Below are 23850 nucleotides of genomic sequence, written 5' to 3' on the forward strand. Positions count from 1 at the left end.
GTGAATGATTATTTTTATTCTCAAAACTTAAAAAAAAAATTGATTTTCATTATCGAAAACATTTGATAATTTTTTATTAGAAAAAATATATTTTGAAAATAATGTATTTCTTGTATCATATTTGAATTATTTTTACTTATTTTATAAGATATTTTTTAAAAATAACTTTTATTTATAATATTTCATTTTCAAATACAATTGTTTTATTTTAAATGCAATATTATAATTTGGTTAATTGTTTTGATTATTTGGGCGTTTAGGCCCAAAGGATTCTTACAGTTTTAAAATATATTTACAAGATTAATATGAGTTCATACTTTTTATTTTGATTAGAAACTTTTCTCCCAATTCCATATGAGATATTACAAATATGTTATTAAAAATAATTTATTTTTATTTTTAAAAACAATATGTTTTTTAGTTATTTAACATTTTTATTATTTTTTTGTTTTAACAAATAAAAAATTATTTTCAAAAATAGTTTCAAAATAAAAACCTAAGCTTTGAAATAATATTATTTAGTTGCTTTTTGACACCTATGCATATCAACATGAGTGGCAACTCTATAAACATTTAGGTTTTCCTTTGTTTTAAGAATTTTGAGGGAAATATGACTGAAATTTTTTTTTTAATCAAAATAAATAAATTATTTTTAATTGTTTTTAAATTTTATTTTTTTATTTTATATAAATATTAAATAATTTAAAATACATAATGTTTTAACTAATTTTGATTTTATTTTATTGTTTTCTTATTTTTTTCAATGTAAATTAAACATCGGAAAATAAATTTTATTTTTTGGGCTATGAAATTATTATGTAAGTTTAAGGCAACAATACTAGAAGTCTAGAACTAGTTGCTAAGTTCCCCAAAGATCACATTAGTTACAAGTTAGTAGTTACCAACATAAGATTTTTTTTGAAGGGTGGTTGTACCAAACCCAATTTAGGACAAAATCTAGGTCAAAATGAGACTTGGATAATGCACAACCAAACATTTAGCACTTTTAATATTCATAAATATGTCTATAGTATATTTTGAAAGTAAAACATAAAATTGAGGGTATCAATTCATAACCTACCAAATTTGCAATTTTAAGGGCATGCTTGTTAATTGTTTTGTTTTTTTAAAACAAAATAATTGGAAAATATATTTTAGCAACTAAAAAACAAAAATCAAGGTGTCTATAGAGGGGATATTTTAGTTGTTTTTATTTATTTATTAAATATTGTTTTAAAAAATGATGGTATAAACATGAAGAATAATTGAAAATAAAGTAATATATATATATATATATATATATATATATATATATATATATATATATATATAATTAAAAAATGTTTGAAAATATAGAAAAGAAGTTGAAAACACTCTAAGTCCTACAATTTTTTGTTATAGATTATATTTGTTGTTTAAAATTAATTTTAAAAACTATTTTTTGAGGATAGTTTTAAAAAATATTCCTAAATAGACTATTAAGTTACCAAATAGGTAATTACCACACTTTGATACGAGTTGTTGAAAATACATGATAAAATTTTGACTATAAAGGGTAAGAATGATAATATGATGTGTTTTTCGAGTACCAGTCTTATATTGTCTCAAATGGGACGAATTTGGATGGTAAATAAACAGGTTTGAAACATGTTTGAGATTTTTTAAAAAGCCTTTTTTTTTTTTATTTTATATAATAATAATAATAATATTTTTAAAATAAGTTATAAAAATGATAATATTTTAATTATTTATAAAATATATTTATTTTAATATGATTAAAAATTATTAATAATTATTTCTTAAAATTAAATATATATATATATATATATATATATTTTAAAAAGTTAAACTTGCCAACATGAGATGGGTATAAGAAATCCTCATTTTACTTTTTTAATGAAATATGAATGAAAAATATTTTAAATAAATGGGGCAGGGTTGGGATGGGAGATGACTCATCCCAAACTTGCCCTGTTGTCATCCCTCTTAAATGGACAAAAAAGGAGATAAGATCAATATACAATCAAATGATACCAAATTAAGAAAATAAAACAAAAATGCAAGAAAATGAGATTAAGATATAAATGAATGAGATCTCATCTATGATATAAATAAACAAGACCTTGATACAGAATTATGAAACTTGATTTATACATGTGATGCCAATTGATTAATGATGCATTTTTTATACTTATTGAAAAAGTATAGCTAATGGTATGTATGAAAAACAAGTGAGATATTATAATTGCAAAATTATGTGAAGGTAAACAAAACCCTTTATATAATTTTTCGTATTACACATCTCCAAATTTGGTAGTTTCCAATAAGAGTGATGTTAAGTTCATTCATATTCTTGTTTCCCACTTGGGATTTGTTAATAAAAAAAATAATAATAAGACGCATCATCCGATTAGATCACAAAAGAGGAGCCTATGATAAAAATCCAAATTAATGATAAGTTGACAATTGTTTAGAGTAAAAAAATCAAGACTTTAAATAAAGGTCCATGTCACGTGGACTTGCAACTTGAGTCTTGTGAGAACAATAATTTAGAAGAGAAAGATGGTGATGATATCTCGAATCCAGCTAAGAGCTAGGGTGTTCACATTTACTAACAAAACCCACATTTCCAATCCTATAAATTATTTGAATTAATAAGTGAATATGTTTTTTTCCAATATATTAGAAATCTTGGATAATGATTTTTAATCTAAAAAATTATTATCCCGGAAGAGAGTTGTATTGTGGGTTGATCAAGTCTCCTTATGAGACTTAAAATAATTAAAGTCCACAAATGTGTAGGACACTAAATGAGGTATATATATATATATTTAAAACTATTTTTAGAATAGACAAACACCTTGCCCAATTGGGCAAATGTATCCATAATGACTAGGATGAATATCTTGTATCCAAAAACTGACAATTTGTCATGTCAATCCACGAGGATCCAAATAACTCAATTTTCGCCCATGAACTATTTGTATCAATAGATTAATTTAATCCAAAATTTGAGATAATTGATGTAAATCGAAAAAAGATTTATAAGTAGTTGTTATTGGAGTTGAAGTTATCAAATTTTGAGGAGTCGATATTAATATATGCCTAATTACTCCACATATAGTTTCTCAAACCACGTTTTCTAAACAAATTAGAGTTGTATCATCCATTTTGGGTTCAAAGGGACCTTTACTACTTTAAAATGTGTTTATATGCTTAAAAGGAGTTCATATTTGTAGTATTAGAAATTTTATCACTTATCCGATATGATATATATATATATATAAAGGGTAATGCCTTGAAGCCAAACAGAGCATGAGGGTGACTGAATGTTTTTCCTCTCAGCACAGCACAATTTAATATTACATAGATATAACAACCATACAGGGACTGGTATAGAAATTCAATTTAAAATTTTCCTATAAACTTGACTTGTAAATATATCTATATCATTAAGGAGCAACTAGGCAAGACTTGGAGCCAGCCATTGCCGATCAGTTCATTTTCAGTTGCAGAAATGAATCTTTCACATTCTGACCGTGAGATGTATGGTGCAGATGGGCATGTGGGTCATGCCACAGCTCCTGGATTCCCAAATCCTAGTCCAGCCCCACCTTATGCTACCCCATATGTAGTGCAGTATCCCGATGGCACCATCCTCTGGTCTACTGGTCTTTGCCATTGCACAGATGATCCTGCAAATTGTAAGTACCCCAAATTCCAGCTAGCTTTTCCCTATTTATTCCCATCATCATTAATTTTTTTTTGGTTGATTTATTTTAAGGCTTGATCACTTGCTGTTGCCCTTGCATCACATTTGGGCAGATTGCTGAGATAGTGAGTAAAGGATCCTCAAGTAAGCCTTTGACAATCCTTTGGTTTTTTTTTTTTTTTTTTGGTTTAACCAGATTGGGTGAAGGCTATAACTTGGGGATGGTTTTGCAGATTGTGCGGTGAGTGGTACGCTGTATGCGCTACTCTGTTTTACTGGTTTGTCGTGCTTGTATTCTTGTGCTTACCGTTCGAGGTTGAGGGCTGAGTATGACTTGGAGGAGTCACCTTGTGCTGATTGCCTGGTCCACTTCTGCTGTGAGGGATGCTCACTGTGCCAGGAGTACAGAGAGCTCAAGAACCGTGGATTGGACATGGGGATAGGTATGATTTTATATGTTACTCAGCAGTTTTTCCAGTTTATTTTCAGTTCATGGGATAACAGATAGGTATTTTGTGATATCCCACATCAGGAAAGGGTCCGATATTATATAAGTATGAACTCCTCTTAACCTTGTAAACGCCTCTCCCGTGAGAGTTTCTTTGGGTCCAAAGTGATCTACACGATTGGGGGTCGTCAACATATTGTTTCTAGACAAATCTCTAACTTTAGAGACCATCCCTCCTCACAATCCCTCCTTGCATACAACCTGTGTACTCAGCACCCACGCACCCCCCTTTGAACCTGTCTAATAAACAAGGCAAAAATGCATAGTTATGGACAAGTTGTATGATTTGAGCCCATTTTATATTGTGAGCTAGCCTCTGACTTGCATCATTGTTGTTGGTGGTAGGTTGGGAAGCTAATGTTGACAGACAAAGGCGGGGACTTACACTACCTCCGGTGGTGGTTCAAGGCATGACAAAATGAAATCAAAGCCTGAGGGGGATTGCACTTGGTGACTTGGTGTGGATATGTTGTGCCATGGCGCAGCCCTATCACCTATGTGTGCTACTGCAACTTGTGTTTCCATCTTCAATTATGTGGAAATAATAATATCATATATATATATATGATAGAGATCAAAATAGTTTAAGGTAGCCAATAAAAGATTTTCCTTGAATGGTGGTTGTGCCAAACATAATTTAGGGCAAAACACAGGTCAAAGGACAAGCAAATTATGCCCAAACAACTATTAATATCTTTTATTATTCATAAATATTTCTCTAGTACATTTAAAAAAAAAAATTGGAAAATATTGATTTGATATCTATGAAATTTGTAATCTCAATTATGAAAAATGCGTGATAAAATTTAAGTTGGTGGATGATGATATTAATATATGAAATCAAGGAACAAAAATGTGAGATAGGCACGGACCAATGAGATATAAATACAAAAAAATAAAATTAAGATATGAAATAATGAGATGAAAGTTAGATACAAAGTAATGAGACCAATTTGTATATATGATATGATGTGATTGATTTCACTTTTGATAAACACCGATTCGATAATGTAATTATACTTTATATTTTTTTAACATCACTTATTACAAGATTTCATTGTTTGCGTTCTACGCATTGGTCATGTTAGATTTATTTGGTCTTTTGATGACATTTTTAATATTTGTTTTGGGTTCATCAGACTAAGTATACTCTGATGTCCTTAGTTTTGCAAATAATTATATCATTGAATGAATTTGAAAAAAATTTCAATTTTTTTTTACTAATAGACATAATGATATTATTGATGATTTTTTTCCATCTTACCCAAAAAATGTCATTTGATACTTCAATAAACCTCATTTTGTTAACATATTCATGAGTTTGATGGTGCATTAGAATCGCAACAAGTGGGATATTATAGATGGAAAATTATGTGAAAGGAACCCAAAACCTTATACATAATTTTTCCTATTTTACATCTCCAAATTAACAAATTTGATGGTTTTCAAGTATTGGAGTGTTCAAGTGGAGTGACCCCATCCGACCCAAATAAATGAGAAAATGAGGGAATAGTTTCTTGGAGTTTTAAAACTACCAAAAAGGTTAAAAAACTATCACTATTTAAGGCTTTAAATAAAGGATACAAAAAGACAGGTCTATGATATAAATCTAAAATAATAATAAACTTACAATAATTTAGAGCAAAAAAAAAAAAGAAAATTCAAGGCTTTAAATAAAGGTCCATGTGCAACTTGAGTCTTGTGACAACAATAATTTAGAAGAGAGATGGTGATGGTGTCTTCAATCCAGCTAAGAGTTGGCGTGTTCACACTTACTCACAAAAACCCACACTTCCAATCCTAGATTATTTGAATTAATAAATGGATATGCTAATTCGAAATCTTGGATAGTAATTTTTTATTATTTAAAAAATTATTTTTCCAAGAAAAGAGGTTTTTTTTAAAGCACATGAACATAGAAAAAAGATCATAAAAGAAGACCGGAAACACAAGTCAATGTATCTTTGATATAAATAATAATAAAATTTTCTTCTCTCCTTGGCTTATCACATGGAAATTATTAATCAATCAATAAAACTGCACCACCATCAAGATGGATGGTTGATTTTAATACAAGGGTGAGGGAGAAAAAAAATGGGGGAGAGATTCCATGCTTTTAACTTCAAAATTTTAAAATAATTGGACCATCCATTTCATTATTTGTAAAAATCACAATATAAGACTTAAATTTAATATCGTAATAACTTAAAGTTAAAAATAATTTTAAGTATTAAATTAAAATAATTAATTTATTTTAAATTTTAAAACTCTTTGATTTTCTCGGGTCTAATGAGAGAATGTGAGAAAGTATTTTATATCTATAACTTATTTTTTATGTAAATTAAAAAAAAATTGATAAGATGACTAGAACTTTTGAGTCTAATGAATATATGGTATCCTCTGAAATAAATAAGATGGGTGCGTTAAAAATTTCTTATGTATCTTCAAATTGATTTTTCAGAATATGCAAACATCTTATAGAAAAGATGATGCCCCGAGTCCAAAGAGCCTGGACTTATATATATACTAATGCTATTCTTTGATTTCTTCGTTAGGGAGCTACCAAGCAAGACTTGGAGGCAGGCATTGCTGATCAATTAATTTCAGTAGCAGAAATGAATCATTCACATTCTGAGCATGAGGTGTATGGGGCAGATAGGCATGTGGGTCATGCCTCTTCTCCTGGATTCCCAAATCCCAGTCCAGCTGCTCCACCACCAGCTCCAGCTTATGCTGCCCCGTACTTTGTGCAGTTGGGCGGCGGCACCAGGCGCTGGTCTACTGGTCTTTGCCATTGCTGCGATGATGCTGCAAATTGTAAGCACCCCAAAATTCATCTACATTTTCCCTATTTATTCCCATCATCAATTCATTATTTTTTTTTTCTTTTGCTGATTTTTTTCAAGGCTTGATCACTTGCTGTTGCCCTTGCATCACATTTGGGCAGATCGCAGAGATAGTGAGTAAAGGATCCTCAAGTAAGCCTTCAAAAATTATCCTTTGTTTTTTTGGTTTAATCACATTGGATGAAAGGCTATATAACTTAAATGGTTTTTGTTATGGCTGGTTCTGCAGATTGTGCGGTGAGTGGTGCTCTGTATGCGCTACTGTGTTTAACTGGTTTGGCCTGCTTGTATTCTTGTGCTTATCGTTCGAGGATGAGGGCTCAGTATGACCTGGAAGACGCACCTTGTGTTGATTGCCTAGTCCACGTCTTTTGTGAGGGGTGTTCACTGTGTCAAGAGTATAGAGAGCTCAAGAACCGCGGATTTGACATGGGAATAGGTATGATTTTTTTACGTTAGTTAGCATTTCTATGATTCTTTGCATATATATGAATAATACTATAGTTGAAGATGGAGTTTTTGGATGGGGAATGGGAGATTAAAACTGATTACAAGCATGCCTTATAAGGCCGTTTGTCATGACCCAACTCTCAACTTAATGTTGTCCGATTTAGGATTATAGTGGTCTAGGCCCACTAACCAACCCTGGTTTTGGGTTTTGATAGTGTTGTTGTGCAAACTCTTCATATAGACTCTTTACCATTCACTCTCTAGGTGATGTGGAGATTACACGGTTCACCCTCTTTGAGGTCTCGTGTTCTTGTTGGTATATTTTTAATAAGAGATTAAACTTTGATATCATTTTGTCACGAATCCGCTTTCCACTCGATATTGTTGGGTTTAAGGCTACAGTAACGTGCACACAACCCGCTAACCAGTCTTGATTTTACTTTTTTATTGGACCTATACCCTCAAGAAAATGTCTTGATAGTATATTATAAAAATCCTCCAAATATGACTCTTCCCCATTTACTCCCTGAAAGACGTAGGACATCACACAATTATTCCTAAGATGGGTTTGATCGATGAAGGCATGTACAAAGATTAATATAAAAAGATTAACCTAAGAATTCTCTCTCAAGTACTATTTAACAAAAAATATATATATAATGACCCCATTTTGTATCCTTAAGCATCGACTTTCACCATTGTAGGTTGGGAAGCCAATGTTGATAGACAAAGGCGGGGAATTACTCTACCTCCGATGGTGGCACAAGGCATGACCAGATGAAATCAAAGTCCGAGTGGTGTTGCAGTCCGAGTGGATCTTCAACTCTATGGAGATAGCAAGCAAGGAAAATTGATTCGTGTCTCTTCGTTACATTTGCCTTTGGATGTACTTATTGTGCTTATCATTTGGTGATTTGAGACTCAGTTGGGATGATGAAATATACTACAATTATTTAGGAAGTTGCATATTTTTAAATTTTTATTCTTTGTATTGATTATTGTTTAAGTTAGTTGTGTGGGATGAAGTCGTGTAATTATTGGATAGGCACATAAGTCATGTTGGTCTGACTACTTTAAAAGCTATAGTTTGGTTTTTTAACTAACATATTGAGGTGCAATTTTTGAAAGAGATTTTTATAAAGTAATGGACGACTCTCACCTTCACCTAAAAATTAGGAAGTGGGGTCATGGAAACGTGAGATTTTTTATAAGAGTATGACAGTTTTTAAAAATAATGCCTAAATTATTATGGTAAAAAAAATAATTCAAAATAAAATTGTAAGGGAGAACTCGTCTCTTGAAGAGAGGAGTTTTACAAAAAAAAAAAGTGAGAAATCGTCTCTTAAAGAGACGATTTCCACAAAAAAATAAAATAAAATTAATTCTCACTTTATAATTAAAAAAAAAAACACCTAAGTGGAAAATAATCTCTTAAAGAGATGATTTCCACAAAATAAAAAATAAAAAATTCTCACTTTAATTTTTTTTTTTAAAAAAAACATCTAAGTGGGAAACCATCTCTTAAAGAGAACGATTTCCACAAAAAAAATAAAAAAATAAATTCTCACTTAAATTTTTTTTTTTTAAAAAAAACACTTAAGTGGGAAATCGTCTTTTAAAGAGATGATTTCCAAAATAAATAAATAAATTCTCACTTAAAAAAAAAAAAAAAAACCATGTGGGAAATCGTCTCTTTCCACACAAAAAAAAAAAAAATTAATTCTCACTTTAAAAAAAAAAATCTAAGTGGAAAATCGTCTCTTAAAGAGACGATTTCCACACAATAAAAATAAATAAATAAATTCTCACTTTAAAATTAATTAAAAAAAAAAAACCATGTGGGAAATTGTCTTTTAAAGAGACCATTTCCCACAAAAGTCACCTTCCCCCAACAAAAGCCAAAAGTGATAAATTCTCACTTAAAAAAAAAAATAAAACCTTTAAAAATCCTTTCTTTTTTTTTTCATTTTTTATTCTATTTATACAATAATTAGATTATTATAAATATATATTATAAAATTAATTAATTTTATTTACTAAATTTAATTTATAAATAATATACTAAATTTAATATAAGATAAATAATATTCATATATTGTTATTTTCTTTCACTTTGGAATTAAAAAAAATATTATTATCAATTTTATGTGAAAATTGAGTTTAAAAAAATTGTTATTAATTTATTAAATAAAAAATAAAAAAACAAAAACGTCAAGAAACCGATTTTCAAAAAAAAAAAAACAAAACTTTAAAAATCCATTTTTCTATTCCATATTATACTTATACAATAATACAATTATTTAAAATATATATTTAATTAATTTAATTTAATATAAGATAAATAATATTTACTTTATATTAAATTTAGTATACTATTTATAAATTAAATTTAGTAAATAAAATTAATTAATTTTATAATATATATTTTTAATAATTGTATTATTGATAAGTATAATATGGAATAGACAAATGGATTTTTAAAATTTTTTTTTAAATCGTTTTTGTTTTTTTATTTTTTATTTAATAAATTAATAACAATTTTTTTAAACTCAATTTTCACATAAAATTGATAATAGTTTTTTTTTTAATTCCAAAGTAAAAAAAAACAATATAAAAATATTATTTATCTTATATTAAATTTAGTATATTATTTATAAATTAAATTTAGTAAATAAAATTAATTAATTTTATAATATATATTTAAAATAATCGAATTATTATATAAATAGAATAAAGAATGAAAAACAAAAAATTTTAAAGGTTTTTTTTTTTTTTCAAGTGAGAATTTCTCACTTTTGGCTTTTGTTAAAAAGAGACGATTTCCCACAAAAGTTACCCACATGGTTTTTTTTTTTTTTTAAAAAAAATTAATTTTAAAGTGGGAATTAATTTATTTTTTTTGTGTGTGGAAATGGTCTCTTTAAGAGACGATCTCCCACTTAGATTTTTTTTTTTTTTTTTTTTTGTGAAAATTGCCTCTTTAAGAGACTATTTCCCACATGATTTTAAATTTTTTTTTTTTTTTGTGGAAATCGTCTCTTAAAGAGAGATTTCCCATTTAGATTTTTTTTTTTAAAAAAAATTAAAGTGAGAACTAATATTTTTTTTTTTGTGTGTGGAAATCATCTCTTTTAGGTTTTTTTTTTTTTTTTTTTTCAATTTTAAAGTGAGAAATGTGACTTTTGTGGGAAATCGTCTCTTAAAGAGACGATTTCCCATTTGGTTTTTTTTTTTTTTTTTTTTAAATTTTAAAGTGAGAATTTAATTTTTTTTTTTTTTTTTTTGTGTGTGGAAATCGTCTCTTGACGATTTCCCACTTGGATGTTTTTAAAAAAAAAAAAAAAAATTTTAAGTGAGAATTAATTTTTTTTTTCTGTGGAAATCGTCTTTTTAAGAGACGATTTCCCACTTAGATGTTTTTTTTAAAAAAAAAATTTTAAGTGAGAATTAATTTTTTGTTTGTGGAAATCGTCTCTTTACTTAGCGGTGTGTGTTTTTTTTTAAAGTGAGAATTATTATTATAATTTTTTTTTTTTTTTTGTGGAAATCGTCTTTTTAAGAGACGATTTATCACTTATAAATTTCTTCTCTCTCATCGCTGGACAAAATTACATAAATTTGGAATTATTTTTTTTACTATACTAATTTAGGCATTATTTTTTAAAACTGTCGTATTCTTATCAAAAATCCTGAAAACGTGAGTCATGGAAACGTGAGTTTACTAATTACTATGAATACTAAAGTTACAAAAGAAAATGACTAGGTTTCGAAGTTCTTGGCACGGTGTGTGGAAGATATATACGAGGTCATCTTTGACCAAAACATCCCTATCATGGATGCATGAAATGGAATTTTAGGCTATGTTTGATTTTTGAAAAGTATTAAGTAAAGACAAAAAAATGTTAATTTTTTTTTTATTGATTTTAAATTTATTTTTTTTATTTTTCTTTTACTTTTTTTTTTTTTACATTTTCCTTCAATTTTTTTAAGAACCAAACATTGAGATTTTCTTAAATGATAGAATCATTTCTGCATGAGTACACACTTATCAATTATGGTGGACATTATCTTGCTTCTCAATTATTACATACACTGTTCAATTCAACTTGTTCAATAATTTTTATTATAATTTTATACTATATATATTTGGTTCTTAGAAAATAGTAAGAAAAAAAATATTAAGGAAAATGATTTTCTCATATTTGTTTCGACATGAAAAATAGAAAAGAAAATAAAATATAATTAAAATTATATATAAATTTATATATTTTTAAATTATTTAATCTTTATGTAGAAGATGAAAAATAAGTGAAATAAGTTTGAAGTAGTATATAAAATAATTTATTGATTTTAAATCTAATTTTTATTTTTATTTTTTACTTTTCCTTTCTATTTTTTTTCTCTTGCATTTTATCTCATGTTTTTTGGGAACCAAACATGATGTTATTGTTGTAAGATTTTCCATAGGAAAACTAGAAAAACGAGAATAGCGTATGGTGCACCGTCAATTACATTTGTCTTTAGCACCACTTGGTATAATAGAATAGAACAACCAACTTCTTGAAATGCCAATTGAAATGATAGAAAGAAACAACCTACTTGACCAACGAAATATCAAATAAATGCATTAATCATAAATTAGTCAACAAATTTTATAAACGTGTTTTAAAACTGTGAGGATTCTTTTGGGTCCAAAGTGAATAGAGAGCGGATTATAACATAAAAAGATTAAAAACATTTCATATTTTTATAAACTAAGCACCCACTCTCACTTCTATATAAAGATTAACTAATTTAAAATATAATTTTTTTGTTACTAATTCAATACAAAAATAAAATAAGTTATTCCTATTTTTATATTTATTTTTTTAACAACTATTTTTTCATAATATTTTTTAAAAATACTATTTAAAAAAAAATCCATAAGGCGGGCTGCGGGACAAGGCAAGACTTGGAGACAGCCATTGCTGGTCAAGTCGTTTCAGTTGTAGGAATGCATCCATTGCATTCTAACCATGAGAAGAATGGTGCAGATGGACGTGTGGGTCATGCTACAGCTTCTGGACCTGGAATCCCAAATCCTAGTCCAGCACCAGCTGCACCACCCAATGTGTGGAGTGTCCCAGACTCCCAGCAGCACCACCCTCTGGTCCACTGGTCTTTCCCATTCCTCCCATGCTCCTGCAAATTGTAAGTACCCCAAAATTCATCTACCTTTTCACCCATTTATTCCCACATCATTAATTCTTCCTTTTGTTGATTTATTTTAATGTATGATCACTTCTTAGAAATTTTGAGAGAAGATAAGGTAAAAATGTATAGAAAAATGAAGAAGATTATAATGCCCTATGAGTCATCAAGTTTATTATTTTAGGGTTTTAAGGAATTTAGACAAAGTCGAGGTAAACAATAGGACGAATTCATATTTTACTCAAAAACTTAAACTTAAATTTTTTCAAAACATATTCAAAGGGTTTATAAGAAGTTTTTTTCCCGATGTTCTAATTTCAAGTTGATCTTAAAATAGCAAAATGGTAGTACTGATTGAAGTACATAAGAATTGATTGATTAATCAATTAGACGTAATATGTTAAGGGGATCAAATGCTTTTATAATAGTATTTCAACCAATTGAAGTAAAAACCTTGATTGGTCGAACTTTTAAACTTTCAATAATCATTTACTAACTATAATTCTTTTTTTATTCAAAATATTAAGCTAAAATATATAGTATTTTTAGAGTCATTTAAACTTTTGTAGTACTTTGGGTATGTTTTTATAGATTAACTTGCAAAAATTTATCATTATCGGACTCAATATGATTGCTTTTTGCATATTATGAATTGATAAAGCAAATCTAAATAACTCAATAAAATAATTAAAGGCTTTTTATTCTATCAATTTAAATGAAAATTAATTAATTTATGTTTAGGTGTCAGCCTTTTAGGTCTTACTAGTCTTGTGACGTGGACTTGCAACTTGAGTCTTGTAATAAAGAGAGATTGTGATGTGTCCCCAATCCAGCTAAGAGTTGGGGCGTTCACATTTACCAATAGACACTTCCAATCCTATTGATTATTTGAATTAATGAGTGGTTGTGTTTCTTTCCAATAAATTCGAAATTTTTTATAATAATTTTTATTATTAAAAAAAATATGTTTTTTAATTAGAAAAAGAAATTGAATATTATGATTTAGGATATAAATATTATAGAAATATTAAATAAAATTTAGATTAGAATCAGGTTATTCAAATCTTGATTGAAATTTAATCCAAATTAAATTCAGGTTCAGAAAACTTAATTTAAACTCAATTCAAGTATTAAAAATATTTATCAAAACTGTCTAAACATTAAACTACATGTAAATTGGATCAAACCAACCCATCTAAGTTGTGCCTTGCACCCCTAATATTTATGAATAATACAAAAGTTTTAATTTTTTTTTCAAGTTGTTGGACATGCTTTATGGAAAACAATTAAAAATATTTAAATTTTATTTTATATTTCTAGTTAAATATTAATAATAAATATTTTATTTGTGTAAAAGTATTTATAAGAAAATATTCCTTAAATGGGTCTCAACAACAAACAAACTTGAATTAAGGTGGTGTGGGAGGAGGATGGGATTGGTACGAGAAATTAAATTCCGACACTGTCCCTGTCTCCCATCCTTCCATTTATTTACTATTTTTTTTAATAATTAAATTTATTTATTTTTCCCAAGAATTTGTATTTATGAATTACATATTTTATATGTTGGAAGGTGAAAAGGCAAAAATAAATTTTAAATAAAATTTATTTCATTTTATATACAATCTAAAAACATAATATTTAAAGAGTGGTATGATTTTTAAAACAAAATCCCAATGAAACTTTTTCTTGAGGGTATAGAATTGGTAAAAAGGTAAAATCGGGATTATCTGGTGGGTCGTATATGCGTTCTTACAACCTTGAACTCGATAATATCAGGCACAAAATGGAAATTAATTACAAAAATAAATTGAAATGGAAAATTCAAAGGTGTTTTTATTATTATTATTTTTTTCTTTTCTTAGAAAGCTCATTGAATGGAACTAGGAAGCTCAAGCGGCTCAACGAACACATGAGCATAGAAAAGTCTCGGAGGAGACTGGCTAGTGGATGATACACAATTCATCATCTCTGACAAAGATAATAACAAATCTTTTCTTCTCTCTTTCGCTTATCACATTCAAAATTATCATCAATGAAATTGTACCATCATCATCATGGGGTCGATTTTAATGCAAATGGGAGGAGATTCCACATAATACAACACCCCTTTTAACCACAAAAGTTAAAAATGAGAGGCCTATACATTTCAAAATTTGTATGAAATATGTGCATTAAAATTAATTCTAAAATACATACTAAATTTACAAAAACAATTTTTGAAAATAATTTAAAAATTAATTTCTAATGTTTTGTAAAACAAATATTTTTTAACTTATTTTTTATATTTTTAAATATTTTAAAAATAAATTTTATATATAGTGCTTTAGTTTTAATTATTTTTCATATTTATATAATTATTTTTTAAAACAATGTTCAAAAAATAAAACAAGTCAAAATAATTAAAAGATTCTTATTTTTTAATTATTAAATATATATATTTTTTAAATTTTATTTTAAAAAATGAAAAACTGTTTTTGAAAACACTCACCAAATAAACCAACTGAACTCACTGCTTACATGGATATAATATTACAGCTATATGGGGAGTAGCATAGAAATTCAATTTACTATTACATTGGGTTTTGTAGACCCTTTGAGGGTTGACCACATGAAAATTTCCTAGAAAGTGGATTTGTAGAATTTCCCATATATATATATATATATATACTAATACTCTATTTTGGTTTCTTAAGGAGCAACTAGGAAAGACTTGGAGGCGGCCATTGGTGACCAATTCATTTCAGTTGCAGAAATGTATTATGGACATTCTGACCATGAGCAGTACGGTGCAGGTGGGCATATGAGTCATGCCACAGCTCCCGGATTCCATAATCCTAGCCCAGCACCACCACCACGTTATACTGCCCCGTATGTTGTACAGCATCCCGGCGGCACCATCCGCTGGTCTTCTGGTCTCTGCCACTGCTGTGATCATCCTGAAAACTGTTAGTACCCCAAAATTCATCTACCTTTTCACTATTTATCCCCATCATCGTTTCATTAATTTTTTTTCTTTTGCTGATTTATTTTTGAAGGTTTGATCACTTGCGTTTGCCCTTGCATCACATTTGGGCAGATTGCTGAGATAGTGAGCAAAGGATCCCCAAGTAAGCCTTTGACAATCCTCCCTCTTTTTTTTTTTGGGTTTATCCAGATTGGGTGAATGCTATAACTTGTGGATGGTTTTGCAGATTGTGCGGTGAGTGGTACGATCTATACGGTATTGTGTTTCATTGGTTTGCCGTGCTTGTATTCTTGTGTCTATCGTTCAAGATTGAGGGCTCAGTATGACCTGGAAGAGTCGCCTTGCGTTGATTGCCTGGTCCACTTCTTTTGTGAGGCCTGTTCACTGTGCCAGGAGTACAGGGAGCTCAAGAGCCGTGGATTTGACATGGGGATAGGTATGATTTTATAAGTTACTTAGCAGTCTTATGATTCTTTCCAGTTTATTTGGTGATATGTATATGAATAAATAGTTGAAGATGGGGTTTTTTGGATCTAAGTATCTTGGGAATGGGAAAAAGGCTATCGTTCCTGAGATGGGTTGATCCTGAGGATGCCTTCTCTGAGTTGTTTTTCCAGTGAACCAAACAGGCATATTCTTTAATACTACAAATTTTCATGAAATTGCTAAGATTAACACATTGTGCCTTGTGGGATCAGCAATTCAGAGAGTTCAGTTTGGTATCTCACAGGACCTTCATGGTGGGTTGGAAGTGACCTTTTTTATAGGGAACTTCCATTGAATCTGCCAAAATTTCCCATTGTGTAGTTGGTATTATATGGAATACCCTCATCGATATAGCAGATATGTACTATTACTAGACAAATTCCCTCCTCTAGAGACCATGCCTCTTCTCAATCCCTCAACCTGTGTCCACACATTTCTGACCTCTCTGGGCGAAGCCAATGATATAGGGTCCTAACAGGCTACCATCAACATTGATGATGCCCACACCACATAAAAAAAAAGGAAAGAGAAAAAAAACCCATCTCATATAAACACTAAAAATCTGGTTTGAACCTGTCTAAACAAGACAAAAATGCACTAGTCAAGTTGGAATGAATCATGAATGCATAGTAGTTGTAGAATCTGACTTGCACCATTGCTCTTGGTGGGTAGGTTGGGAAGCCAATGCTGATAGACAAAGACGGGGAATTACAGTACCTCCGGTGATGGCTCAAGGCATGAACAGATGAAATCAGCCTTAGTGGCATTGCAGATTTGTGGATCAGTGGATGTTGTCACATGTTTACTTGGTCTCAATTTGATATTTGGTTGTCGCCATTGCGCTGCTGTATGTGTGCTCCTGTGGCTTGTGTTTCCATCTTCAACTCTGTGGAACAATAAGCAAGGAAAATTTGTGGCATGGCACAATACTTATCATTGGTGTGTTTCTTAATTTCAACGGTCACTCAAATTTTGCCTAGCCATTTCTCTCATGTTTGCCTTTGGATGTACTTGCTGTGTTTCTGATTTGGTGATTTGAGACTCGATACTCTGGATGATGGAAATTCTCAAATTCCTTTATTTGGTAATTTTTTTATATATAAAGGATGGATAGATAATATTAAAAAAAGTATAGTGGAAAGTAGTGTTTTGATTTTTTTTGGGGGCATTTATATTTTGAATTAATTAGTTAAAAGAGATTAAATAATCTTATATTTGTGAATCGCACCCTTCTCGTATTTTTATTTGAAGAGTAATTGATTTTTATCATAAATATCCTTAACTATTTCAATTATTTACATATTATTATAATTGAAGTAATGAATACCATCACATTAATTATAATAAATATTAATTAAATATTATTTATGACTTCCATTAATATTCATTAATGGAAACCATTAATGTTATATGAGTTTCATTAATAGGAATATTAATGAAAGCCATTTGGAAAGCTTATAAAAAGGCTTTCCATCCCGTAATATGCATCCCATAAGTAAGAAAGAAATTTTTTACTTTCTCTCATTCTTTCTGTCTTTCATTATCTCAACTTTCTCAATTCTTTTTTGTGATTTCTTTTTACTTATTATATATTATTATCAAAGTAATATATAATTTATCTCTATTACTTTATTTGTGTTGCATTATCCTTGTTTTACAACACATATATGTTTTAAAAAAAAGAGTTAAAGTCTATTTGAGAACTATTTTTTTATAGAATAGTTTTTTGTTTTTCAAAAAAAAAAAAAAAAAAAACATAGAAAACACGTTTGACAATTAAAAATTATTTTATATTTTTTGTTCTTAAGAACAGAAAATACGGTTTTTTTAGAGAACATCTTTTAATTGTTTTATGTTATTTTTATTTGTTTTTTAAAGATTATTTTAAGAAATAATTATACAAATATGTAGAATGATTAAAAAAAAAAAATGCTAGATCTAAAAATTATTTTTAAAATATATTTAAAAATAGGTTAAAAACATTTTAAGTTTTCAAATAGATTTTTGTTTTATAAAAATTAAAGTACAATTTTTAAAAACTTTTCTCAAAAGTTATTTTTGATAATTGTTTTCAAAAATAGTTACCAAACATGTTCTTATTTTTATAAGAAAAAAATGTGGTAAAAAAAATTGATGAAGGGTTAGATTTTCAAAATTAGGTTTTCAAAAACCTAAAGAAAAAAATAAATTTGATAGTCATCCCAAATTTTGCACTGTAGATGTAAGTAGTGTGATACAACTTAGGAATTTGGGAACTCATATGGAGGACTTGGGCTTGGTCTTGGGCCTGGACTTGGGCTTAGAATTGAGACCCGATCCTGGAGCTGAGGATTTGACTCGTTTGAGAGGGAGCAATGAACAAACGAGAACGAAAGGGTTTAAGAGAGAGCGAGGTAGGGTTTTGTTGGTTTTTCTCTGAAAATGGCGTCTCTCTTGTCCATTCGACGTGCACGAACCCCACTAATCTCTTTTTTATCCAAGGTACCGTCTCCTTACTCTTCTCACTTCATCTTCACCCTCACCAAAACCCTAAGCACCTCTGCTGTCCCAAATGACTACCAGAGACCCCAACAGCAACCACCCTCTGAGCCTAGGGATTTTCAACACCAGAGAGACCCTAACTACAACTGGAACTCACAGGCCCAGAGTCAGAGCTACCCTCAGCATATGAATTATGGGGATCAGAATCAAAGCTATCCCAATCGGGGATACCCTAATCAGGGTCAGGGTTATCCTCAACATGGGAACCCTAATCAGTGGAATCGCCAGACTCCAACGTACCCTCAACCTCAAAACCCTAGTCGCCCGAACCATCAAAATCAATATTATCCGCCAACTGGAAACCCTAGTCTGGGTCAGGGCTATTCTCAGCAGAGAAGCCCTAATCAGTGGAGTCCTCAACATCAAAACCCTAGTCATTTGAACAATCAGAATCAGAATTACCCGCAACCCGGAAGCCGGAATCTTCCGAGCAATCAAAATCAGAGTTACCCACATCAGGGAAGCCCCAGCCAATGGAACAATCAGAACCCGAATCAAGCACAGATTGTGGAGAATCAAGTTTCACATGCGCCTCCTTCAGTCGCTGATTTGATGAATTTGTGTCAAGAGGGGAAGGTTAAAGAAGCTGTTGAGTTGATGGAAAAAGGGGTCCGTGCTGATGCTCAGTGTTTCTATGCACTCTTTAATTCCTGTGGGAGTCCGAAGTTGCTTGAAGAGGCTAAAAAGGTTCATGATTTCTTTTTACAATCAACTTTTAGGAGTGATCTTCAATTGAATAATAAAGTGCTCGAGATGTATGGGAACTGTGGGAGTATGACTGATGCACGTAGAGTGTTCGACCATATGGCCAATAGGGATATGGATTCTTGGCATTTGATGATATATGGGTATGCCAATAATGCTATGGGAGATGATGGGTTACAGTTATATGAACAGATGGGGAAGTTAGGGTTAGAGCCCAATGAGCAAACTTTCCTTGCTGTTTTATCCGCATGTGCCAGTGCAGAGGCCGTAGAAGAAGGATTTATACATTTTGAATCGATGAAGACTGAGTATGGAATCACTCCAACATTTGAGCATTATGTGGGGATTATAGATGTTCTTGGAAAATCGGGGCATGTCATTGAGGCTAAGGAGTTTATAGAGAAAATGCCTATGGAGCCTTCTGCAGTTGTTTGGGAGGCATTGATGAATTATGCTAAAATTCATGGAGATATCGATCTTGAAGACCATGCTGAGGAGTTAATGGTTGCTCTGGACCCATTGAAGGCTGTTGCCAATAAGACCCCGACACCACCACCCAAGAAGCGCACTGCAATCAGCATGCTTGATGGGAAAAACAGATTAAGCGAGTTTCGGAATCCAACCCTTTACAAGGATGATGAAAAGTTGAAGAGCTTGAATGGGATGAAAGAAGCAGGCTATGTGCCTGACACAAGATATGTTCTTCATGATATTGATCAGGAGGCCAAAGAGCAGGCCTTGCTTTATCACAGTGAGCGCTTGGCAATTGCATATGGTTTGATTAGTACTCCAGCAAGGACACCTCTTAGGATCATTAAGAACCTTCGTGTATGCGGTGACTGTCACAATGCAATTAAGATCATGTCCAAGATTGTTGGAAGGGAGTTGATTGTTAGGGACAATAAACGGTTTCATCATTTTAAGGATGGGAAATGCTCTTGTGGAGATTACTGGTAAAATTGTCATTGCTTCATACTTCTGTTATGACTACCAAATGACATTTTCTGTGGATCTGCAGTATAGTTTGTGGAACATCAACTGCTAAGCCATGTCAAACCATCATTTACAATTGATGGGAAATGAACCACACAACTTCCACATAATGGCCTTGTTTGAACAAGATGTTCACATCAATTTCTACCATGTTCTGAAGTTGAATCAATTATTTACTTTCTGAGATGCTCGACTGTGGTTGACATTTTTTTCCTCCTTGTATCGTCTTTCCTAAGTTTGGAAATATCTTTTTTTTTTTTTTTTTTAATTGGTCATAATTTAGATTCTATCTAATCAACTTTCTCCAAGGGAGACAACTCTTGCTTTATTGATGTCAATAAGCTTTTAGAGATTGCATTCATTATCACATGGGCGGTGATTCTTATGAAAGTAGGTAGCCTTTATATATGCATGGAGGTTATTACCTTTTTGAAGATTCATCATTTGGTATGCAAATTCTTCTTGAATTTAGTTTTGGAATGGATTAAAGAATATAGGATGTATATTGGTCATCAACAAGGCCAATCTCCATGATTTTGTATGTAAAATTTTATTGAATTTAAGTTGAGAATGGATAAACTGTACTGGGTGTATGTTGGTGAAGACAAATATCCATCATTTGGTATGGAAATTCTTCTAGAATTTAGTTGTGGAATGGATAAAACAACAGAGGATGTATATTGGTCATTAACAAGGCCACTCTCCAATGATTTTGTATGTAAAATTTTCTTGAATTTAAGTTGTCTATGCTCAAGCAAGTTCTCTGCTCTAGTTATGGTATGTTAGAACCACTTTAAATAAATGCCACATCTTAAAATGAAACTATCCTAGAATAGCTCTATTTTCACTGTTGACTCAAAATGATACCATATTTATGGTGACACTGTGAGATTTTAGAAGCTGCTGGATTTCATGATACAATTAGTTAGGTTAAGATCATAAGATTGTTGGAAGAGATATGATTGTTGGGGATGATAAATAGTTTCATTAATTTGAGAATGAGAAATGCTGTTTGTTGAGATTGTTTTTAACTTCTGTTGAAGCTATTCTGAACCATTGTTATTATTAACATGCGATGTATTAGGATTGTTTGAAACTGTACTTGAAAACAATTTTTTATTGAGAATTTGTTCTAAACATAAGTTGTTTTTTTAGAACAATTTTGGTGGTGTTGAAAATATTGAAAATACTTTGAAAACTTTTGCTACACAATACCCCTTTACAAAGACGATAAGCCAGAAAAAAACGTTTTTCATAAGTTATAGCCAAAATCTCTGCCTGATGTCTTTGCTTGAACAAGATGTCTACCTGAGTTTCTATTATGTTCTTGTTATGAAGTTCAAGTGAGTTTCTATTGTGATTCTTCACAAGTAGTGAAAGTGCATGCATGCGTAGACTTGGGCTTACAATAAATGACAGCCAGTGTCTGATTGAGATTGGGAAGACAAAAGAACTTGTCATCTTGCTGGGAAACTGGCCAAGCTACAGAAGTTAAAAGAATGCATTCTTTTAAGAATCACGAAAAGACGAGTCTGTAACAGTGTCTTCCAAGAAAAGCATTAACAGAGATGCACGATATGCATTGCCGCCTCCCTAAGATCATGATTTATTGTAAATGACCGAGACGTCACCCCATGTTGATATATGCTTTTTATTTATTTACTTTTCTATGTAGGAGAATATATGACAGTATTTTTTACATGAGAATACCAGGGCAAAATACAAAAGGAAAAGTGTGTTTTGATGTTGAAGTTAGAAAAAAATTGGAAAATGCAAACTCTCTAAAAATAATTAAAATTTAGTATATTAAGTTAAAGATGATATATGTATCATTCAACCTAAAATTATATAAAATAATATATATTTTTTAATCATATCAAAATGGGCCATATATACAAAAAAAAATTATATCTAGTTTGGTGTCATGTAGGAGTCATGTCAGAGAAATATATATATATTTTAAAATTTTAGTTAAAACCTCACTTGACAATTGAAACTTCATTTTTGAACTAAAATCTCAATTGTCAACTAAAATTTTAGTTATTTTTTTTTCACTTTAAAATTTAATTAAAAACTATTCAATTATAGTTTATTATTGAAATTAAAAATGTATATTTTAATAATAAATTATTTATATTTAAGTTTAAGAATTTAGTATTACTTCAACAAATATAAATTGATAGACAAAAAATATTATAAATTAATATTTTATTTATTAATAAATTAATAATATTAAAATTATAAATTTATATAACATATAAATAAGACATAATTTAAAATGAGAAAAATATGCAATAAACATTTATATGCTGAAGCCTCATTTAGCAACTGCAGCTTTAGTTCAAAATTGAAGCCTCAGTTACCAATTGAGGTTTTCATTAAAATTTTGATAAAAAAAAATATTTCAATGACATGACTCTTACTTGATACTAAAGAGACTAGTTTGAACATAAATTTCATAAAGTGGTTACATCTAATATTTTTTTTTTAATGCATGGCCATTTTGACCCAAGACTATTTCAAATGAGAATCTACAAACACTTTTTATTCCCAAAGTACAAACATGGCTTCTAATAATTCCACTTTATGTTGAGATGAGTTGAGAGATTCGTAGGACAAGTCCATGCCTGCCACTGGTCCGTTACCCTCTTAACTGGAGGGTTACATGGAGCGAGTCATCATGGTAGTGAATTCATCAATGTCAACCGCACCATCCCCATCAGTGTCCACTCCCCTCACCATCCTCCTGCATTCCTCCAAGCTGCACCTCTCCCCTAGCCTCCCCAACACCTCCAACAATTCCTCTGCGTTTATTTTCCCATCCCCGTTCAAATCAAATGCCCGAAACGCACTCTGTATGTCCCTTGTCTTCACTCCCCCTCCCTTCTTGTGCACTTCCTCAAACTCTTTGAAATCGATATACCCGTCTCCATCAAGATCAGCTACCTGGAATATCTTCTCCACCTCCGTTCTTACACCTTCCTTCACCAAGGCTCCCAGCACCGCCTTGTACTCCTCCTGTGATATCTTCCCGTCTTTGTTGGAGTCGAATTTATCAAACACTTTCTTCAGCTCATCCATGTTGAGATGGAAAATCGGTGGCAAGTCCGAATTCTGTCTGTCCCTAGAAGAAAACAATCGGGATGGCTTCCGCAGGTATTTCCTTTTGGAAATATTGTACTGGAAATCAAGAAAACTAGGAGTTGACATGGTTGTGTTGCAAAGAAGCCGAAAGCCAAAAATGAGAAACAAGGATGAGATCAATCTCGCAGCAAACTTGGTCTTTAATATTAGAATGATAAGAACTGGCTGTCTTTCTGAGTTAGATCCTGTTTGCGTGGCGTAAAAGTGGGAGATATTCTGATGCCAAAGCTAATAGTATAAAGTGAAACTGGGGTCAGAAACTTATTCCTCAACAGCTTGTGGCAACCATGCAACAAAAGATTCGAAA

General features: G+C 30.5%; 5 protein-coding genes across 5 annotated transcripts; 4 read left to right on the plus strand and 1 right to left on the minus strand.

The window, feature by feature from the left end:
• The first annotated feature begins 3469 nt into the window (after positions 1 to 3469).
• On the plus strand, positions 3470 to 4835 carry LOC117910873 (cell number regulator 1-like). The gene is made up of 4 exons (XM_034825054.1): positions 3470 to 3704; positions 3785 to 3856; positions 3946 to 4155; positions 4566 to 4835. The coding sequence occupies exons 1-4, from the start codon at positions 3518 to 3520 to the stop codon at positions 4640 to 4642; spliced, it is 546 nt and encodes a 181-aa protein (XP_034680945.1). The 5' UTR covers positions 3470 to 3517; the 3' UTR covers positions 4643 to 4835.
• A 1853-nt stretch (positions 4836 to 6688) lies between these two features.
• LOC117910872 (cell number regulator 1-like) lies at positions 6689 to 8498 on the plus strand. The gene is made up of 4 exons (XM_034825053.1): positions 6689 to 7037; positions 7127 to 7198; positions 7296 to 7505; positions 8221 to 8498. Exons 1-4 carry the CDS (start codon positions 6836 to 6838, stop codon positions 8295 to 8297), a joined length of 561 nt encoding a protein of 186 aa, XP_034680944.1. The 5' UTR covers positions 6689 to 6835; the 3' UTR covers positions 8298 to 8498.
• Positions 8499 to 15400: 6902 nt separating this feature from the next.
• On the plus strand, positions 15401 to 17248 carry LOC117910794 (protein PLANT CADMIUM RESISTANCE 7-like). Its single transcript, XM_034824943.1, has 4 exons — positions 15401 to 15654; positions 15745 to 15816; positions 15901 to 16110; positions 16833 to 17248. The coding sequence occupies exons 1-4, from the start codon at positions 15462 to 15464 to the stop codon at positions 16907 to 16909; spliced, it is 552 nt and encodes a 183-aa protein (XP_034680834.1). The 5' UTR covers positions 15401 to 15461; the 3' UTR covers positions 16910 to 17248.
• A 1167-nt stretch (positions 17249 to 18415) lies between these two features.
• On the plus strand, positions 18416 to 20781 carry LOC117911881 (pentatricopeptide repeat-containing protein At2g15690, mitochondrial-like). Its single transcript, XM_034826308.1, has one exon. It carries the CDS (start codon positions 18582 to 18584, stop codon positions 20361 to 20363), a length of 1782 nt encoding a protein of 593 aa, XP_034682199.1. The 5' UTR covers positions 18416 to 18581; the 3' UTR covers positions 20364 to 20781.
• A 2042-nt stretch (positions 20782 to 22823) lies between these two features.
• LOC117909713 (calmodulin-like protein 30) lies at positions 22824 to 23824 on the minus strand. Its single transcript, XM_034823790.1, has one exon. The coding sequence runs from the start codon at positions 23607 to 23609 to the stop codon at positions 23061 to 23063; it is 549 nt and encodes a 182-aa protein (XP_034679681.1). The 5' UTR covers positions 23610 to 23824; the 3' UTR covers positions 22824 to 23060.
• Between the last annotated feature and the right edge of the window lie 26 nt (positions 23825 to 23850).

Source organism: Vitis riparia, chromosome 3, assembly GCF_004353265.1.
Source record: "Vitis riparia cultivar Riparia Gloire de Montpellier isolate 1030 chromosome 3, EGFV_Vit.rip_1.0, whole genome shotgun sequence".
NCBI classification, from domain to species: domain Eukaryota; kingdom Viridiplantae; phylum Streptophyta; class Magnoliopsida; order Vitales; family Vitaceae; genus Vitis; species Vitis riparia.